At 37.9% G+C, this 21,323-nt stretch overlaps 2 protein-coding genes across 2 annotated transcripts; one reads left to right on the top strand and one right to left on the bottom strand.

Annotated features, from left to right (window-relative positions):
* The first annotated feature begins 12,795 nt into the window (after window positions 1-12,795).
* LOC110750123 (uncharacterized) lies at window positions 12,796-15,020 on the top strand. The gene is made up of 6 exons (XM_088245897.1): window positions 12,796-12,849; window positions 12,945-13,110; window positions 13,211-13,344; window positions 14,023-14,158; window positions 14,707-14,832; window positions 14,914-15,020. The coding sequence occupies exons 1-6, from the start codon at window positions 12,796-12,798 to the stop codon at window positions 15,018-15,020; spliced, it is 723 nt and encodes a 240-aa protein (XP_088102023.1).
* Window positions 15,021-15,585: 565 nt separating this feature from the next.
* LOC110750075 (hypothetical protein At1g04090-like) lies at window positions 15,586-17,660 on the bottom strand. The gene is made up of 2 exons (XM_021950337.2): window positions 17,462-17,660; window positions 15,586-17,311 (listed from the first exon to the last, which is right to left on the bottom strand). The coding sequence occupies exons 1-2, from the start codon at window positions 17,574-17,576 to the stop codon at window positions 15,729-15,731; spliced, it is 1,698 nt and encodes a 565-aa protein (XP_021806029.1). The 5' UTR covers window positions 17,577-17,660; the 3' UTR covers window positions 15,586-15,728.
* Window positions 17,661-21,323: the final 3,663 nt, after the last annotated feature.

The following is a 21,323-nucleotide window of genomic DNA, read 5'->3' as shown; positions in this document are numbered from 1 at the left end:
CAACTCCTGTCTTCCCAAACTCCACATATCATCACGGCACGGCCTCAAACTTTGCTGAGATAATACCAAACTTTTCTGAGGCAATGCCGAACAGAGCAGCGCTGCTGGGAGGCATGATTGGCAGCAAGCTCACTCCGACAGATCATCTGCATGTGGCACAGAGGTCTGATAAGGCAGCGGTAGAGGAGTCCCACAATTTAACTGTGCTCCACGCGGTCTCCGCTACCAATTTGGGCATGCGATTACTGGCGAGGACAAGGGAGTGTGCCGCGATGAGCGAGGAAATAGCTTCCTTGAAGGCTATGGTGGCGGACTTGCAGAAGTGTCTCTACTGTGCCAATCAGCACGTGGAAGCACTGCAGAGGAAAAATGAGGACCATGTCGAGCTGCTGCAGATTCTGCAAGTAAGAGAAAATAGAGGCAAGCCATGATGATGATGAAGATGAAGAAGAAGAAGAAGAAGAAGAAGTTTTTTTTTATTTTTATTTTTTTTATTTTTTTTATTTTTTTTGTTTTGTTTTTTGTTTTTTTTGTTTTTTAATGCAGCGTTTGAAATAAAAATGTGTTTTAACACTCAGAAATAAACTAACTAACAATACCACGTAAATAAATAAATAAACTAACTTAACAAAACAAAAACAAAGACTATACAGAAAAGAAAACAAAGAAAATAAATAAATAAATAAAACTTAATTTAAAAACACACGAATATACAAGCAACTCACGGATGACCAGTTAAGGGCCTCAGAAAACACAGCCAGGGGATCCGGGAAGGTTGGAGGGGTCACAATGGTCCCGCTTAAAACCCAAACTTCTTAGACACCGAAGGTGTCGCCTAAAGAACTCCTAGACACTGTATTGACGGAAGTGCTTACTGGAGTTACCATAAGTCGGCTCATATGAAAAATCTTTTTTTCTTTTTTTTTTTTTAAAAAAAATTTTAAGATAAGAAATAAAAACAAATTAAGATAAAATGAAACAACAAACCATAAACAAAAATGAACTAAGTACTGTAAACAAATTCAAACAAACAACATAAATTGTTGTACTAAACCAAGAAACCAAAGAAAAAAAAAAAACAAACAGCACTTTCTATCACCCGTTTATCACCATTTGGACAGATTCGTTTCTATGTTTTTCAGCTTCGACCTCTGTTCCGTTTTTAGGCTATAACTTTCCAACCGTAAGTCCAAATTTTACGTTCTTTATATGGTTGGATTCAGCATAGAAAAACAAAGAACTCAACGAGGACCAAAAGGCAAAAACAACTACGAAAATAAACAGAATTCAAAGAAGAGAAAGGATTGAAATGCTCCCCCTTGAAGCAATTAGGTCGAGTGTGATGCACTTGGAGGTCGCGACTTCTCTCATTGCTCCACACTTCCCATTCTTATGATTGAGGTTGCCATCTCTCTCCATTTATTGTTGAGCTATAATAAATTGCTAAAACAAACATAGAAAACTTGAAATAGAATTAAAAGGATGAGGAAATAAAAACTAAAATGAAAAGGAAAATCAACACACATCCAATTCCATGCTTCAAAGCAACAAGCACCAATGGGTTGTGTAAGCTGGGACTTAAACCCAGTTCTCTTGCTTGTTGGGCAATTGTCCTTTTCTGTTGGACTACAAACACAACTTGTCCATTAACGTCATTAACTTTAAAACAAGAAATTGTCTAGTTAAGAAAAAAAAATAAAGTAGGAAAGCCAAATAGAATCAAACAATGTTACCGATCCCCGGCAACGGCGCCAAAAACTTGTTGCGTAGATACAGCTGCACCAAAATGGATTCAGTTGCATCCTCAACTTGTGATACTCGCAAGTGCACGAGCCGTTCGGTAGTATAGCGTATGTAAGTGCGAGGTCGATCCCACGAGGATTGGTGATTGAATGATTCAATTCATTTTCCCTACACAAAACAGAAATGAAAAAGAAGGGAAATAAATAAAACAAGGAAGAAAGAAAATAACTAACTCAAGCAGATAAGTTCCCAAGTTCAATTAGATTAACGGATTGATTCTAGCTAATGTATGATTAAGCCATGGTGTGTGGTCATAACCTTGTGTTCCTAATTCCCTAATTTGATCATTTGTTGTCTAACCTAAAATTAAGCATTAGGAACCCATTAAGCATAGAAGAACAATTTAAACAACCAAGCATGTATCTAATCCCTGTTGTCGAATGTCCATACATACTCTTCCTATTCATAGTTCAATTCGAATTAAAGTATGGTGTCTACTCTTAATTCAAACCAAGATAGCTAACATGCAAGCCTAAATGGTGATCAATCATTCAAACTAGCATATTAACTTATAAGCATAATGAATAAGAACATGAACCATAATTGAAACTTGGAAACTAATCAAACTTGAAACTAAAGAAAAGAATTTACATAATGAAAAATAAATTACAACTAAGAAGCAAAAGGAAAGCTAGAATTGAGAACTAGAAAGGAAAACTAAGAGAATTTGAGGGAGAGAAGGGAAGGGAGCTCTAGAGAAGTGTTTGAGAGCTCCCCCCCTTGGGGTGTGTTTACAAGCTTGGGAAACCTCACTATATATAGGCCTAAGGAAGCTGAAAATCTGAATTAAGTATGGCTAATGCATACAACACTTGTTTTATAAAATCTGAAATGGTTGATGCACTTCACTAATGCATACAACACTTCCATTATAAAATCTGAAATGGTTGATGCACTTCACTAATAAATCCCACCAGCAGCCCTAGCTCATCTTCATGTCACCATGACCAAGCTTCCAACCAGAAATAATAGCTCATCCTGAGGTCAGCATGACCAGCAACTTCAAGGGCTTACGAATTGGGCTTCCCTTAAGCAAATTAAGACTTTAAGCACTCAAACTTGAAGTTCAGAATGTCTTCTTTCCAGCCATATATCATTTGGGCCAATCCAAGGTCGGAGGAGGAAGTTAAGGCCAAAATAAATTGCTAACTCATTTTGCGCGCTGATAAAATCCATCCTGAGCATGGCTCTGTGTTTGCTAGGTAACAGACTCCATATTTATCCAATGGGGCTGAATTTTGGATATGTTATAGTACACACCCATTGGAACAACTTTCATGAAGAATGTGGCCTCATCCGAGCTATGTAGGTTGCTGAAACAAAGCTTGCAATATGACCTACGAAACTGAGCTGGCAGGGGACTGTAGCCAAAATTGAGTTTGTCTTTAAGCTCTTCATCCATTCATCCAAATTAGGCCCTAACATGCATGGATTGCATCATTTACTATCCAAAGCCCTCATTATTACCTAAAGCTCAATGAACTGAAAGATAAACACAAAAAGGATTAAAAGCACAAGTTTAACTCAAAAACATAACCAAATCATAAGCTAGAAGGGTACAAAATGATATGTAAATATGCACCGATCAGTACCCTAAAGGACGTCCCTCAAATAAAATTATTAGAGGGATCCCTCAATAGAAGGGGACTGTATATATATATATATATATATATATTCTCCATTGGATCCTCATTGGAGCTCTCTTCCCTTGTTGCAATACCCCACACCATCCATATTTTTTCTTTATCATTTATTTTTCTGGGTCTGCACAAATTCATTACTTCTTTGGTATATTGAGATGCAAAGAAAACCTTTAATTAAGATAGAAAGAAAATCAAAGAATGAGTTTTAAAAATTTAGAAATGTTTCCTTTTTTTTATTTTTTTATTTTTTTCCATCACTTCAATTCGATGTAGGATTGAAAAAAAAGAAAAAAGCAGATGGTTTTTAATCCAACAGGACATCCTCTTTCTGATCATCCTCGGAACCTACTATAATTGCCCAAGGCATAGCTTATTTTGAAATAAGCCAAGGTGCCTCCTTTGTAGATGGTGGTCTCACCCCATCTGAAAGTTATAGCATGTTTGAATTCACCTTTTATTTTTTTGGTCAATTTTGAATTGACCTTTTATTGTTTTAAGTTTTCCAACCGGATGAGAGGAGGAGTTTGGGGAGAGAGAGAGAGAGAGAGAGAGAGAGAGAGAGAGAGAGAGAGAGAGAGAGAGAGATGGCGTGCGCGTGTGATATATATATATATATATATAACAATCTATTATAGTATATTGATTTTTAATCAAATAAGTAATTTGTCCTACATGTTATATATTTATATTTTATTCATGTGAATGAAATTTTTTTGATACGATGCTAAAGATGGATTCACATTCATCAATTGATGCTCAAGTTATAGCCGAGTGACTATCACATTGGTTTTAGATTCTAGTGGGTCATGAACATGTATAAAGAGTGTTAGACGTTAATCTTGCTCTAGACAATTGTAATACTACAATTGTTAAGCTCCAATTAATCTATGTTTCTTGTATAAAATGATTTTATAATTAAAAGTTTAATTGAAGATAGTTTAAAATTTAAAAAATACATACATAAATACAAAATGAAAAAGTATAATACTCCATACATTTACCATATATGTACGTAGTACATTTGGATATAACAAGCACACATATGCACCTTTTTGCTATATTAAATCAAGCATATTTGCCTTTATATATATAGTCTTAAAGTTATACACTACCATGTTTAGTATATATTTTTTTTCAAGCCTATATTTAGTATGTATAAATATTTGTATGTGGGTACTAAAACTTAACAAATAAGAAATGAAACATATATAAGACCTAAACAAAAATATTTCAATTATAATTAGAAATCCGGAATTTTTCGGAAAAAAAAATTGGAAATATCGGATCGGAATGGATTCAGAGAACTTCGGAATTTTTCAGATCGGAATTTCGGAATGTTCGGCATTTATCAGAATTTTCTGATTTCATATTTATCTGAGACCGAAATCGGTCGGAATCGGATTTTGTCAATCCAACTTACACCCCTATTCTACTTAGCTTTTTCTAAAGCCTCATGGCTTTGGCTTGCACGATATCAAGGGTCGGTCTACTTTCAAAATTTGTACTAACAGAGAGGGCATGAGATGATGTTATGTCTAATTTGGTGAAAATATATGCCTCAACCTGTGCATGCCATTCTAATTTTTTTAAAAAAAAATTTAAAACTTAGGCAGCAGTTTAATTAAGGAATTTAGGGTAACTACATAATCTCCTCTCTCCTCTCTCCTCTCTCATCCCTCCTCCCTCTTTTCCTTATTTTATAATTAATTCAGTGGAAAAGATGTCCAATTTGCGGAAAAGATATCCAACATGTTTTCGTGTTTCATGAGAGCTGGAAGAGGTTTAGTGAAAATGTCTACACACTGAAAGTTTGTACTAATAAATTCTAGTTATATGTTTCCCTTTTCTATGTGATCTCGAATAAAATGATGTCTCAAGTTTATGTGTTTAGTTCGTAAGTGAAGTATGAGATTCTTTGAAATGTTTATCGCACTAATTTCCAATAACAATGTGAGTTTTTATTTTCATTTTTTTGCATATGTAGAATATATATGTTGATGCTATCCTAAATATTTCTTTTTTGGAATTTTACACTAAGACCCCCTGTGTTTCGATTCCTGGCTCCGCTACTGACTACCAGCAGTAAAAGAAATCAAAGGTTATCAAACAACATCTGCTCCATAAATGTTGGCAGGAGATGATGTTTGAACTTAGCTTTCTCATCGAAATCTTCTGTGGTTATGAGCAAGTTCAATTATTATTTTTTTCTAACAAAACATTTAAAAGTATTTATATTTATACCTAATATTTTAGGTTTGTTTTTCTCTTCTCCAATGTCGATTGTATAATAAGAAAAATGAAAAAAAGTTATTTGGGTTTGTAGCAACGGAGTTTCGCATGAGCCCATGGGTAAAGGTTATGACTTCAATTGCTGAGCCGAAGGACCAAAACAAAAACTACAATAAAATATATCTTGAGAATCCAAATGACATAAAAGGTCTATAGGAAAACATAAACTCAGCCCAGCAAACGCATTCGCAATCATATTTTGCTCTTTGTACACAATGAGTCTGCAAGTCCCAGCTTCTGCGTAAGGTTCTAGCAATACTCTGCCAGCAGCAGAACAAGTAGAAAAGCAAAATAGAAAAGAAGCGAATTCAAAGAAGCAATGGAACTATTGATGGACAAGGGGTCTGAACCCCAAACCGAAAGCGAAAGAGCTGACCTGATGCCATAGCCACTCTCAAAGAAAATACTGCTATTGAATTCAAGGTTTTCTCTCTCACACACAATAAAAGCACTTGATAGGATTATATTGTCTTTGATTTTTTCATATATATTTTTTTGTTGGGTTTGGCAGGAGAAGGGTAACGAGTATGTGAAGATGGGCAAAAAGCACTTCGCTGATGCCATAGATTGCTACACGAGAGCAATAAATCAGCAAGCTTTGAGTGACTCTGACACCTCTATTCTCTTTTCAAATAGGGTCCATGTCAATCTTTTACTTGGTAACTACAGACGTGCTCTTACTGATGCTGAGGACTCAATTAAGCTCTGTTCCACTAATGTCAAGGTGCTCAAATTTTTACCATGTTATTGTTCTCAGCTGGGCTTTGTTTGAATATTTTAGTCTTTTTTGGTTGTGATTTTAGCAATATGGGTTTTGATAATAGGCTCTGTACCGAGTTGCCAAAGCGTATTTTGCATTGAACTTGTTGCCTGAATCAACTTTGCATTGCCAAAATGGGCTTAAGCATGACCCAAGTAACGAAGAGCTAAAGAAGCTGTTAAGGCAAATTGAGTCAAAGAAGATGGAACATGAACAGCGTGAGGCTCAAGTTTCCAAGGCTATATCAGAGGCTAAGGTTTGATTATATTATTAATGGGCATGCAAGTGTGGTGTCGAATACGGTTCCTATATGATACGTGCATTGAGGGAATGGACTTGCTTAATAATCTTCTCCTATGTTATGAATTCCTTATGGTTAAAATTACGGTATACCTACCCCCTCACTTTGATGGTGTTTTTGCAAGTGTTGAGGTTGAAGTGGTGAGGGACATGGTTTTTGCTGCTGATGGAGTTGTTGTAGTTACAGAAGAGGTCCGGTCAAAATTCTATTATTGTACAATTTGTCGTGATTCTATTTTGTCAAACACAAAAGAACAAGAGCACGAGAGTCATTAAATAAAGAAAAGGAATGTATGTTCTCAAACACAAAAATTGTATGTAAATTTGGCCACACGTGTCCATTTACCTACAAAAACGAATTCAGCCGACAAACACAAAAGAACAAGAGCAGGTCATTAACAAGACGTAAAGATGACTTGTGATAGGAGAAAGTAGAAGGTCATTAAAAGTAGTTTAAAGTATAACAAGACATAGAGGCTTTGATTTTCATATCGCACTGCTAATTCCATAGAGGCATAATTGAAGGAAATGAATACGAGTGTTTGTGGTTGAGATAATAGATGTGAATTCCAGTGAGGGAGCCATTTGTGAAGGAAAGAGATGTGCAATATTACGCAGGTAGGGTTTCCGTGAAACAAGTTGTTCTCACAAGTTGCCAAATGAATTTTGTTTTCAGGGTTTCCGTGAAAGAGATGTGCACGCACTATTTAAATGTTGTTTTTTTATTAGTTTATTGTTGTATTAGAGGCAACATGACATGGAGGTGTAAGCTTTATTTGTTGTTTGACCAAAAAACGACGATACATTCCATCTGCCAGTCCCACACAACGACGGCGAAGACTTTATCCAGATTTTTGGCGCCATATGATAAACATTATTTTAAAGTCGCCAGATTTTTGGATGATGCAGTTGCCAATTGCCAAGAATGTATATGGTTGGTGGACACTCCTGGAGTCTATTATATTATATTTGTGAAGTAATAAATAAACCAGAGTCAAAGGGATCGCGTCATCCTTTGACCGATCCCACCATATCCAAAAGATTACGACAAGTAGAGAGAGAGAGAGAGAGAGAGAGAGAGAGAAAGAGAGAGAGGTGCTCGTGCTCATGCATGTTATAATTAACAACTTTATTCATTGAAAACGATGCTCATTGAAAATATTCCTTTGAATTCTTTTTAGTTGCGTACACCAGGGACCCTTGTCACGACTCCGTTTGTATCGATCCAGACCCAAACTTTGTCACACTTGCGGTCCTTTGTTGGACTTGGAGTGCTTTCCGCTACAATGATTGCTCGAACATTAGGGTTCTCTCGCTCTATCTTTACGGCTGCAGCTTCCCCAATTTCGCCGACCAACTCGGGCCATGATCTTTTACCCCCTGTAACATTGCAACAAATTAATAAACCAGTAATCAAATACAATTACTGTTAATCCGACAACTAATTAGCTAGTTATTAGACGTTGATATTCATTATATATATACTGACTTCAGAGTGTGAACTTGGTTCCAGAAGTTTCAAGCATGTATTTATAAGTCAGTGCTGACCTATTTGACTCGAATGCTGATCGACCACATGATTAGACTAGGTCAGATTTAATAATAAACCAAAATGTAAACACACACAAAAAACCATCAAAGATAAACAGACAAAAATTCAATCCCTAAAATATATAACACTTTTTTGTTGTCCAAATCAGGGAATTGATTTGATTGTCAGAAACAAGACTAGCCTAGATCTAATATTATTTCATGCTAAAACGTATTTATTTATAAAAACCTGCAATGGACATTACCGACTCCTGGGATACATGGATTGGGGCCGCCAGGTGGAAGCGGAGCTCTATCTTTGGGCAACAAGTAATGATCATTGGCTGCAAAATCTGTATTAGGCAGCTTCATAGGAGCTGCAGTAGGGTTGGAATTAACCTGCAAAATCAGATTCATGAAGCACAGAAACCCCACAAATTTTAGAGTGGTGTTGAAACCCTGCCCAAAGTTATAAGACATTGCTTTCATGCTGAAAATAGAGAAGAGAGATGAAACGAGTGTTAAGGTTTGCTATTTTTTTTTGTGGGACGAAATGTTGTAAGGTTTGGATGTATATATAGAGCGAGAGAACCCAACAAATATTATTTTTTTAATGATACACCTACTCTATTAGTCCAAATTGCATCTAGAAGGCGAACGTTTGCAGACTTATTTAGTTTTTGACTTATCTTTGTTTTTATCCTAATCCTTATATAATTGTTTACTTACCGACGGATGCATCGGTCTTATTTTCTCGGTTAAATACATGGGGCATGCGTATTATATATACGGTGCATGCGTTCAAACTCCAGTACGTATACTTTATATGGTCCAGAATTCAACTTGCTGTGAATAAGTTGTGGATGGTATGCTCGTGAGTGTTAATGTATATAGAGCTACAAATATATATTTTTTTTATAATGATTGGTTGAAAATCACCTATAAAAAAGTGGATGCAATGTGAAGTGGGAATATCCATTAGTTATGCCAGTTCACATCAAATCAAATTGCTGTTAAAAAGAGAGAAAAAAAGGAAGGAGAATGAAAATGTGGGCTCCACTGGGGCTCCATGGCTGTATACAAGCCCACAGATTTAGGATTATCTCCGGTCAGCTTTATGATATAGAGCCCAAATTGCTTCTAAATGGTTACATAATTTGCTTTCGATTAGGGTTCCTATATAGGAGGATACGTGCATGATATGCATCTATACACTTTACAATTCTGATGCCAGTCACTGGTCAAACTTCACTGCGTACTTTATGCATACCTTCTAGAGAGATGTTATTGTCATCTATCGGACATCCATCTGGTGGTGTGGTCGGTTACTTGCCCATCAACTCACATTCAACTTTGATTTTCTTCTGATCGTCCTACTAAGGCAAGGCACATGTGAAATTTGTCTCTTTTTGAACAGAGACATAATGATTGAGGGAATGGAGTTGCTTAACATCAGCTTGGTAGTGTTGCATGTGTAGTTTTGGTTCTTCTGGTGCACAAAAGAAAGTTGATGGTATTCAATATAGTTGTTGGTTCCCGATTGATTAACCTAAACAAGTTTTACATTGGTTGTTAATAAGTATTACAGCAGACTACCATATCAGTAAAAGAAATCAATAGCTCTACCCCCACACTTTGGTAGTGTTTTTGCAAGTGTTGAGGTTGAGCTGCTGATAGGAGAAAGTTCAAGGTCATTAAAAGTAAATCAAACCCAGGTTGGGTGTGTCCAAGACCCCATGAAGAATTCCTTGCTAAATTAGGTGGTGGTAGGATGGTACCCATGGGTGTACATTGCCCATAGTCACAGTTAAAAAATTTAAAAGATAAAAAAATAAAGGAAATAAGATAGGACCTGTTTGAATAACTCAAACCTAAAGGTTCTTTAACAAACTCTAGGAGCTGAATGAAATGCTTAAGGGAAGTAGACCTATATAGCCGTATGGAAAAATATCAATGGAAGGATGAAGGTCCATTTACTAAGGCTTCTCTTTTCCTTCCTACGGGCTTTTCACAAAATTCTATACATGTACCACATCTTGTTATACTTCCAATTTTTTTTAAGTAAAAACCCATGACTAGGATCCAACTCATCAAGTTATCTTATCAAGCTTAAGATCTGATTTATTATAAATTTTAGACTCCTTATTTAAAATTCAACGTTTTATGTGGTGGTGTTTTAATTTTGACAATTTATTATGGTGATTCCCTCCAAAATTTTGGTCTTTAAATCAATCATCATTAACTGTCCATTTATAATGGGGTTCATTTTGCATATTTAATTGTTTTATTATAGGTTTTAATTATGGGTTTAACCATTTGAGTCATGCTAGCGAAAAAAAGAAACGTTTTTATCATACTTATATGTTTATATTCAATGTACCTATTTTTTATAATATAGAAATAATGAAAAATAGGTATGTTATTTTGTAAATATGTTTTTTATTTATAGAAAGTGTAAAAAAAAATTCTATTACAAAGTAACATACCTATTTTTGTATGGAAATAATGTACCTATTTTCTTACATAATGGGTACAAAAAATTCATTCATTCAAGCTACATATTTTTTTACCCTTTTTTTTTTAAACATAGTATCATCTAATTAACGTACCTATTTTTTCTATGAGTATTATACCTAATATTAGAATATATATATTTTTGTATGAGTAACATACAAAGTAACGTACCTATTTTTTCTATGAGTATTGTACGTTTTAGAATATATATTATACATATACATCTATATTATTGGAGGATATTAGATAATGTTTAAATATAATTGGAGGATGTATAATAAAATTCATTTATTCGACCCATAGGAGGTTAGGAGGGAATACTAGAAGTAATTTGATTGTTGCCCATTATTTATGGGAGTGGAAACATAAATGTGCAGTGAGGTATTATTCATTTGCCTTAATTAGGTGATTGGAAAACGGTTAGCAACCAAATAAAGATCCAGTGGCATGATTTGTAAATAAATCAACCAACATAGACACATTTTATCCCAATTTAAAATTGGGTTTTACTTAAACATTGTATGACCCTAAAGTTTAAGACATAAGAAACTATCATAAGGCAGCTCACTTAAAGACCAGCCAGACATAAGATTATTCTACACGTTGTAAAGAAACAGGAACAAGTGGTAACAAGTGATTCTGTGCCATCTCATCTAAGCCTACTTTTATAGAGCCAGGAATGCTTATGTTTGAGTTCGAAATCTCTTGGAATGGTCTCACACACAGGTGTAGTCTCGACCGTCTCTATCCGTGCTTGCTTCCCTAATTAAAGACCTGAAGCTTGCATGGGTATAGCGAGCCTCGCTTGTGCTTTCAAATTGAAAGAAGCTATTTAACACAATTTGTGTTTCAGCAAAATGATTATCTGCAGGCTTACGGGTGTAATGAGCTTTGGTCGTGTATAGTCTTATGAAGTCTTGAATGTACAAAGGTATTGTTAGGTGAGATGCTGTATAGAGGCTGGTTGTTTTTCACAATCTTCTCCTATTTTATGAATTCCTTATGGTTAAAATTATGGTGTACATCAGTCCTGCACATTGCTCTTCTAGCGGTTCGGTTTCAAGTAGCTTCATGCTTGGTAGTTTTGATTCTTCTGGTGGCACAAATGAAAGTTGATATTCAATATAGTTGGTTCCCGATTGATTAACCTAAACAAGTTTGACATTGGTTGTTAATATCTATTACAGCTGACTACCAGCAGTAAAAGAAATCAAAGGTTATCAAACATCTGCTCCATAAATGTTGGCAGGAGATGATGTTTGAACTTAGCTTTATCATCGAACTCTTCTGTGGTGAAGAGCAAGTTCAATTATTATTTTTTTCCAACAAAACATGTCGGCATATCTAGTACTAAAAACCCAATGAAAATAACAAGTTTATTTCTTTTTGGGTCCAACAAAAAGTCATCATTGTACAAGGATTGTAGCTCAAGTAGTTAAAGGTATTTATTTTTATACTCAATATTAAAAAGTATTTATATTTATACCTAATATTTTAGGTTTGTAACTCTTCACCAATGTCGATTGTATAATAAGAAAAAGGAAAAAGAGTTATTTGGGTTTGTAGCAATGAAGTTTCGCATTAGCCCATGGGTAAAGGTTATGACTTCAATTGCTGAGCCGAAGGCCCAAAACAAAAACTACACTAAAATCTATCTTGAGAATCCAAATGACATAAAAGGCCTATAGGAAAACATAAACTCAGCCCAGCAAACCCATTCGCAATCATATGTCGCAGCGCTAGTTGCCAGCAGCAGAACAAGAAAAGCAAAATAGAAAAGAAGTGAATTCGAAGAAGCACTGGCACTATTGATGGAAAAACGGTCTGAACCCCAAACCGAAAGCGAAAGAGCTGAACTTGTTGCCTGAATCAACTTTGCATTGCCAAAATGGGCTTAAGCATGACCCAAGTAACGAAGAGCTAAAGAAGCTGTTAAGGCAAATTGAGTCAAAGAAGATGGAACATGAACAGCGTGAGGCTCAAGTTTCCAAGGCTATATCAGAGGCTAAGGTTTGGTTATATTACTAATGGAATGATACAATTATGAATGAACTGTTTGTGATTGTTCTCAGGCTCATGTTTATTTCTTTGTTGAAACTATGCAGGACCTTGTTTCCACGATTGAAAGTAGAGGACTGAAAATTGGGAAGGCAATGTATCAAGAACTTACAGGATTAAGAAAGCCTGTATTAGATAAGAATAATATTCTTCATTGGCCAGTTCTTCTGCTGTATGCAGAGGTTATGTCCAGTGACTTCATTGAGGATTTCTGTGAGACTGAAATGTTGTCAGCTCATCTGGATATGGTATCCTTCTTTTAAAGCGTTCTGCTATATTTTAAAGTTGAATTGCCTATGAGTTTTCAATGCAGCATCTAATGCTTTTGGATATATGTGCATTTTGTGGTTTCCTGAGCATTCAAACATGTTTTCAGAAAGCTGCCCACCTTTGTCATGGGATCAGGAACACCATTACACTCGTGAAGCTGTTGAATTATACTATGAAGTAAGTCATTTTATTTTTTTGTAATTTGGTTTACATATACTCAATATTAAAAGGAAGTTGCTTTCTGAAGAATCTTCTTAATATTCTGTATTATTGAACTTCTCTAGCAAAGGAAAATGAGCAAGTTCATCTATATTTTGGATTGCTTGCATCATATTTGACTTCTGAGAGTAATTGGCTAAGTCTCAGGAGTTTGACCATATCATCTACATGAAGCGATGATAATTATTAAATCTCTAGAACTGGATGTTGTGGCATGAGCCATGACTGTTGGTTTGACATAAACGCATTATCTGATACTAGGGTGCTGCTATCCACTCTTTTGAGTTTATTTTTCTTAGACTTTAGTATGCATGCTGCGGGATTGTGATTTGATATTTGGTTCGCTTAGTTTCCAATTCTTAGGACATGAGATCACAACTGGCTTGTTGAAATTCCAAACTTTTCCTTTGTATTGCAATGTGGTTAATTGAGGTGAAAGTGTAACTAATAGAGCATGCTGGGTATTCCTGTGAATGCCCATGCATTAAAGAGTAGGAAAAGAGGTGTATGAATGAACTTGTATAAACCTCGTTATCTCCATATCTTCGTGGGTATGTCAGCAAGGAATAATTTTCTGTATCTTTAAAGATGAAATTAATTGTGCATTTTCTAATTTCTCTGTCCTTGATTTATCAGGCAGGTTCAGGAGTTTCTCTGTCAACAACAAAGATTCTTTGTTGTCTTTTAGAGGGCACTGCTGCTTCTCATGTGGAAAACATCGGTGATGAGCAAAAGGATGCAAATGAGAATTCTACTGATGGCAGCTCAGCAGGTAGGGTGTCTTCAAGTTTCTTTTTCCTACATTTCCTGTGCCAAGTGACACTACACCATCTTTTTCTGTCCTTACCAGTTATTTGTTGATTATCCATTTGAGCATTCAACTATTAGGCTGGATATGTTTCATGATGCACTAGAGTGAAATTCATCTTAATTATGGTTGTGCATGCACACGTGTGTATGGTTTAATCTATGAAAAGTCATTTGTTGGTGGCCTCTGATCATGGACAATTTAGTTTCTCCTATATACATGTTTATTGGTGCAGAAAGCCAGGTCTTACATTCAATATGATTAGAGTTTACTATAGTCATATGTAATTTACACCCATGACCTTATTTTAATCGCCTCTATCCGTGTCTTGGGGTGTATTTACTGTGTTCTGTTGCCAACTAAATTTTGTACATGACTTCTTTCAGCTTGAAAAACTGTTCCATTCTTTAAACTATCACTAATTGCAAAGAAACATTATTTGAGCCCATTTTTCCCAGGATTTCGTTTTCTTGACAAGTTTATCTGAACTTTCTTTATCAGATGTTCGTCAGGCAAAGGTTCCTCTAAATGGGTGAAAGTAAATGAGAAAAGAACACTACATGATGTTCTGAAAGAACCTAACTTTGTTATTCCGGGGATCCCAGGTCTGTCTTTAGCACACAGTTACTATCGTGTCGGTTTCATTCCTTTCATTTTTTCTTATGACAATTGTTTGGTTTTTCCCGGGCAGTGTTTTTTGTTGTTTCTAAACGTTCCAGCTTCTACAAAGAGTTCAAATCTGGGAAATGGGCTCCTCCACCTTGAGTTGCTGGTTGGTTGTCTCTTGAAGATAGGCGATGTCTATTACGATACGAGTCAAAGCTAGTGATACCTGGGTATATGACTAGGCGTCGTAGTTTTCGTTCCACAAGAATCTAAATAACATTAGCTAGATTTGTGACATAAAGTTGTTGATCCTATGACATGCCATTTGTGGATCTTATAGAATCTAAATAACATTAGCTAGATTTTCTTTAACTTGCATGAATCCTGTTATTTGGTTTGAGGTGCCTCACCACTTTAACTCAAGGTGAATACTCACCATTCTTCTCATCACTTGACATTTGCCCATATGCATAACTATGGTTCCATAAATACAAAGTAAGTATTAAGAAGGGTGGTGAGGATCCATCAAAGAAGGAACAAGGAATTTTTATAGGGTTGACTAATATTTTTTTTAAACCAAGAATTTATTTCCTAATTCTATTAGGAGATTTATTTCCTATTCTACTAGGATTTTAATTCTTTCTCTTTTGTACAAATCTTGTGTAATTAGGATTTTATTTTTTTCCTTGTATAACCCTATTAGAGTTTACACACTTTCTATTATAAATACTTTCTTTTGAAGGATGAAAATAAATAAATAAAATATTCTACCCCATATTGTTTGACTGTTTGCACTCTGACTCACCATTTTATTTCTTTTGTATGTTATTTTTCACATTGAGGTGGGAATGCATGCTAAACTGGCAAAAAAGGATGAAATTGATATTGCCGAAATAATCTTACATAAACTTAAAGGAAAGTGTGTGAGTCAAACTTCATCTCCAGTCCAGCTGTTCTTCATTTTGGGACCTGTAGGCCCTTCTTCCCCCAGTACTTCATTTGGTAGACTCTTTACGAATTTATCAAAAGCAGATTTGAGCTTTCCAGGCAAAATTTTCTCCACCGTTTTGATTTCGTCCGCAATGTCATAACTAATGTTTGGACCCCATTTCCTAGAGTAGTTGAGCCATGGTGGCTCAGTCACAGTCGACCCCAAATACTCAGCCGAGACTAATAAAGGGCTTCGTCCAGTGTCCAATACCTTCTTACTCTTGGCTGTATCATTCCTTATTCCTATTCCTCCACTCCCTTGCAAAACAAGCCCCGCCTTTGGATACAAGGCATGCCCATGCAATGACCCATAGCCCACTGCTTTGTTTCCATTTTCAAACTCAAGCTGGGAAGCGTCCACCCAAGTGCCCCCGCTGTGCTGTGAGAAGAAGACCCTCCACAGTTCCCCTGTGAAATTGCTGACTCGTAAGGTCAAATGCTCCCAATCACCAACATGCTCGCCTATCTTCCCTAATGAGACGTTGAAAAACTCAACTTTGGCCCTCGATGGCCCATTGAAAGGGTAGAAGACCCATATGGCTATATCCGTAAATGTTGAGCCCATCATGGGCTTTATGTGTAAGTACACCTGACAGTGGAGTAGATCTCCCTTTTTCACTCTTTCACTGGCGCCTTTATCCACGGGTAGGTCCAGCCAATAAGAGCCATCATTTGAGCCACCTTGGGGAAGGTTGGAGCCCGTTTGTTCGATGGCAACTGCATCACCTTGTTTTTTGTATAGAAGTGCCCCATTACTAAAAAACCAGCCCACCGAAGAAGGGAGGTATGCTTCGTCAGGATGCAAGTATATGAGTGGGGAGTAAACTTCAAGTAATGCCTCAATTTGAGTCAGGTTGGGCATGTAAATATGAGAATTAGATAGAGATAGCGTGTTCTTCAAACAAGCGATCTCAATAGTAGACGAAGGCAGACCATTTAGGGCTACGAATGTGCCAGCGGGTACACCCATAGCTTGGGTCCCCCTGTTGCTTGGTCTGAGGCTAAACACATTAAAACCATTGGCATCACCAGTGGTACCTAGTCCCCAAATCCACGAGTCAGCCTCACAGTGGTCAGTGAGGTCAGATCGAACGCACCTAATTTGATCAAGAGATGGCTTCTCCGGAGAGGTAGTGACCACATGGCCGATGGCTTCATAACCTTGTGGGGGAGTGGGTAACCAGACGTAGCCATCGCCATCTTTCTTTAGATTTTTCAAGGACTCGCTGCTCCACACGAGAGTGTAATCAAGTGGTTTCTTGAGTAAAAGGTGGTCATCTTTATCTTCGTCTCTATGTTCTGTTAACTTTGCAGCAAGGGCCCATCCCGAAAGAGGTTTGTTGTTGGGTTGGCTATAGCAACCAAGCATATAGAAACCTTGGGTTAAGGGTGAAGGTTCGAAGAAGCTTGCCCCAAGGTTGTCTGGTCCCCCCTCATGGGTAGCCCAGACTTTGGTGAAAGATGATATCTGGTATACTTGTAATCCACCTAGATCGATGCTTCCACTTGCGAACCCATCACCTGAAACATGGTATAATTAAGGATAATTAATGTTTAAGTAAAAGAGTATGATTAAGTTAATTAGCACATATAAACTATGTATCCAAAGAGAAAATATATCATCATCAAACACATATAGTGTGTGTCTAAATTAGAGGCGGTAGCACATACCAGGTGGCCAGCTGGGTAATGGAGCTGGAAGCTTGAATGTGGTTTTGATAGGTAAAACCTTGCTTTTCTTGAAAACACCCCTTGCTGAAGCTGAGAGGGCAGCACAATTTCCCATTGTTGATGTCTTCAAAGATTGAATTTCTATACATAAATGATATGTATGGAACAACAATGTAAAGGACGATAGGAACAAGAAGCATATTCTGTTTTAATTGAAGGGCTTGAAAAACAATGTAAAGGACGATTGGTATAAAGGGTCCGGCCCTTGGATGTGTCGTGCAAGCAAGCTAATTTTGGCTATTTTAATGCTTCCAAACATTGTTCAACTTGTCTTGAAAACCGAAATTGTGTCCTACGGAAATTGCTTTCTTGCATGGGTGGATCAACTCAAGAGAGATGCCATTGCTGATTCCTTCAGTTATTCTAAAGTTTGAATTACTCTAAAACAAAAAAGTGAGATTTTCAATAAGATAACCAATGGTACTTTCAATGGGACATCATTGGTGACTCACCCAACCCATACAGTAGGACCTATTTGAATAACGCAAACCTAAAGGTACGTACTACACATCAGTCCCAATGAATTCCTATATGGTTAAAATTATGGTATACATCAGTTCTGCACATTGCTCTTCTAGCGGTTCGGTTTCAAGTAACTTCATGCTTGGTCATGTTGCCTGTGTAGGAAAACATAAACTCAGCCCAGCAAACGCATTCGCAATCATATTTTGCTCTTTGTACACAACGAGTCTGCAAGTCCCAGCTTCTGCGTAAGGTTCTAGCAATACTCTGCCAGCAGCAGAACAAGAAAAGCAAAATAGAAAAGAAGCGAATTCGAAGAAGCAATGGCACTATTGATGGAAAAGGGGTCTGAGACCTTGATGCCATAGCCGCTCTCAAACAAAATACTGCTATTGAACTCAAGGTTTTCTCTCTCTCACACAGTTAAAAGCACTTGATAGGATTATATGTTGTGAAAATGGACAAACACTTTCACTCACTCCCCTAATGATCTTGTTGTTGATGGACTTTGTGACACACACTAGGATGGATGAATCACACACACACACACTTGAGAAACCAACCAAGCACAAAGTGACACAAGTATTTTAGAGGTTCAGCAATTGCCTACATCCTCTTGGTGATCCCCTTGAGAAATTCACTAATGAAAGAATAAGTTACAACTTTGGTTTACAAAGAAACCCCATTAGAACTCTATTCTCTCCCAAGCTCTCTTTTCTCTCTCACCCATTGCTCAACACTTTGATACACTTGTGAACACTCTCACAACCCTTAGTGTTTCCCTTCTTTGGTGTCTAGACTACTCAAGACTCAACTCAGCTCTCTCTTGAACTGATTGCCTTCTCTCTCTTCCTCCCTTGGTGAGATAACCTCCCTTTGAACACAATAGCTCCCAGCTACTTGACAACTTTGAGATTAACCACACTCTTGCTGTCTTGCTTCCTCTTCCCTTTAATACACAAGCCTTTGGACTTCAGAAGAGACTCCTTCTTTCCTCCCACGTTCTGCCCTTGGTTACCTAACATGGACCACAACTTGGGCAGACCAAAGGCTAGGCATTGATAGCTGCAACTTCAGCCACCCTATCTAGAGCTATAAGGTAGGTACTCTTTGAAACAAGTCAACAATCCTCATTCAATGGTGCTCCAGCTTTTCCAGCACCTTGCTAGACCTCCTAGAACCCATAACACACCTTAAAGGCCCGAGGGATTAGGTAGGGAACCAATACATGTGAAGGCCTCTTGAAAAACGCGTGGAAGAAAACAGCACAGCAGCCTGGCGACCGGTCGCACGTTCCTGGCGACCGGTCGCATTGCAATCTGTCTGAAAGCGACCGGTCGCTTGAACCTTGCGACCGGTCGCTTTTCGCGACTTCCAGCTTCTCCTCCAGGCTTCCAATCTGCTTCAAAACGACCGGTCGCAAATACCCAGCGACCGGTCGCTTCCTCCTTCACTTGCATACTTAATGTGAGCCATTTTTCCAACAATCTCCACCTTGGCGAACCATTAATCATCCCATGGACCATTGTTGAACTCTAGAACCTCTTAAACCTCTTAGAAATCGTTCTAGAAATTTCCAAGAACTCCACCATGGCAATCAACCTCTTTGCCTCAATGCACCTTTGGTGGAAGATGCTCCTCTCAAGCATAGACTTGAGTAACCTGGACCTCTTGTGCATAAAAGAGTTCCCTCATGCCAAATTCGTTGCTCCTTGCTTCCTTGGAACCTTGAATCATGGACTTCCTTTGATATGCAAAACACATACCAAAACCTTTGTTCACTAAATCCCCACTTAGCACTCCTTGCTCTTGGATTTAAGAACACCTTTCTTTTCATCGATGCACCTCTCCAACTTTCCCGCTTCATGCTCCCTATAGCACTCCGAAACGTGGCTGGAATTTCTTGGTCCATCCATCCAAAACCTAGGGACGGTTTGATGGATTCCTTGGGCCCGGACCTTGCACTTGATGATGGCTCCACCTCAAGTAGAACCCCTTTGTGAGTTTGTTGTTGTTGCCCTCCTTCTTCAGCCCTTGTGTCAAGCTCCACCTCAAATGGAATCTCCCATGACCACCTTGGCAAGAAGTTTCCCTTCAACAACATTCTCCTCCTCATCCCTTGTCTTGACTTCACTTTCTGCACCTTTGAAATCAAGCACCCTTGATGATGAACTTGCATGCAAGAAGAACTTGCTATGACTTCCTTTCCTCATATGTGTCAAACATCAACTTATTTGCACACACATGATATGAGCACCCGGAATCACAAAATCCAACTTGAAGTAGAACTTGAACCCTTACCCGAAGAGCTAGCCATGACTTCCCCGTTACTCTCCTCCGTAACCGTCAAGAGTTCATCACAAATGTCATCATCACATACATTTGCTGAACTTCCAGCTTTCTTCATCTTCTCCTTCCATATTGGACAATTCCGTTTCCAATGATCCTTAGACCCACACTCGAAGCACCCTTCATTGTCCTTGGACTTAGAATTCCTCCCGTTGCTTCTTTTGCCTTCACGCTTGCTTGAACGATTCCCTGCGAATAGTCCCGTGTCTTGAGAGTTTTCCTCCGAACGTTGGGACATCCGGTGTTGCGTCATCACATCTTGCACCACCTCCTCAAACTTCAAAGTACTCTTCCCAAACATGAGCGTTGTTCGGAAATGTTTATAAGACGGAGGCAAGGATGTTAGAAACATGAGTGCCTTATCCTCCGTATCATACAACACTTCCATCCTTTGCAAATCAGCAACACATCTATTGAAGCTGCTCAAATGCTCCATTAGATTACCTTCCTCCTCCATCCGAAGATTTAGGAGTTTTTCCTTGAGGAAGAGCTTGTTGGACAGCGACTTCCCTGCAAACATCTCTTCGAGCTTCTCCCATGTTTGCTTCGCTGTGTCTTGCATCACATTGATGAGCACCTCATCGGTGATGTAGTTCTCGATGGCTCCTCTAGCCAACTCATCTAGCACACCCCACTCCACATCTGTCATGGTTGTTGGCTTCTTCTCCTTGCCTCCCAAGACAATGCTGAGATTTTGTTGTGTAAGGGCTGACTTCATCCTCCTTTGCCATAGAGTGAAGTTCTTCTTCCCTGTGAAAGGCTTCAACTCCACCTTCATGGTGACAGATTGTGGTTGCCTCTGCTGCAAAGAGCTACCTCCTTCTTCACCTTCCTTGTCACTTGCCATCTTCAACACACTAGAACTTGCTGCTCAAACTCAGCTCTGATACCACTTGTTGTGAAAATGGACAAACACTTTCACTCACTCCCCCAATGATCTTGTTGTTGATGGACTTTGTGACACACACTAGGATGGATGAATCACACACAC

The sequence above is a fragment of the Prunus avium genome, chromosome 8 (assembly GCF_965620075.1).
Source record: "Prunus avium chromosome 8, drPruAviu1.hap1.1, whole genome shotgun sequence".
Classification (NCBI taxonomy): Eukaryota; Viridiplantae; Streptophyta; class Magnoliopsida; order Rosales; family Rosaceae; genus Prunus; species Prunus avium.
This window is presented reverse-complemented; position numbering and strand designations above follow the sequence as displayed.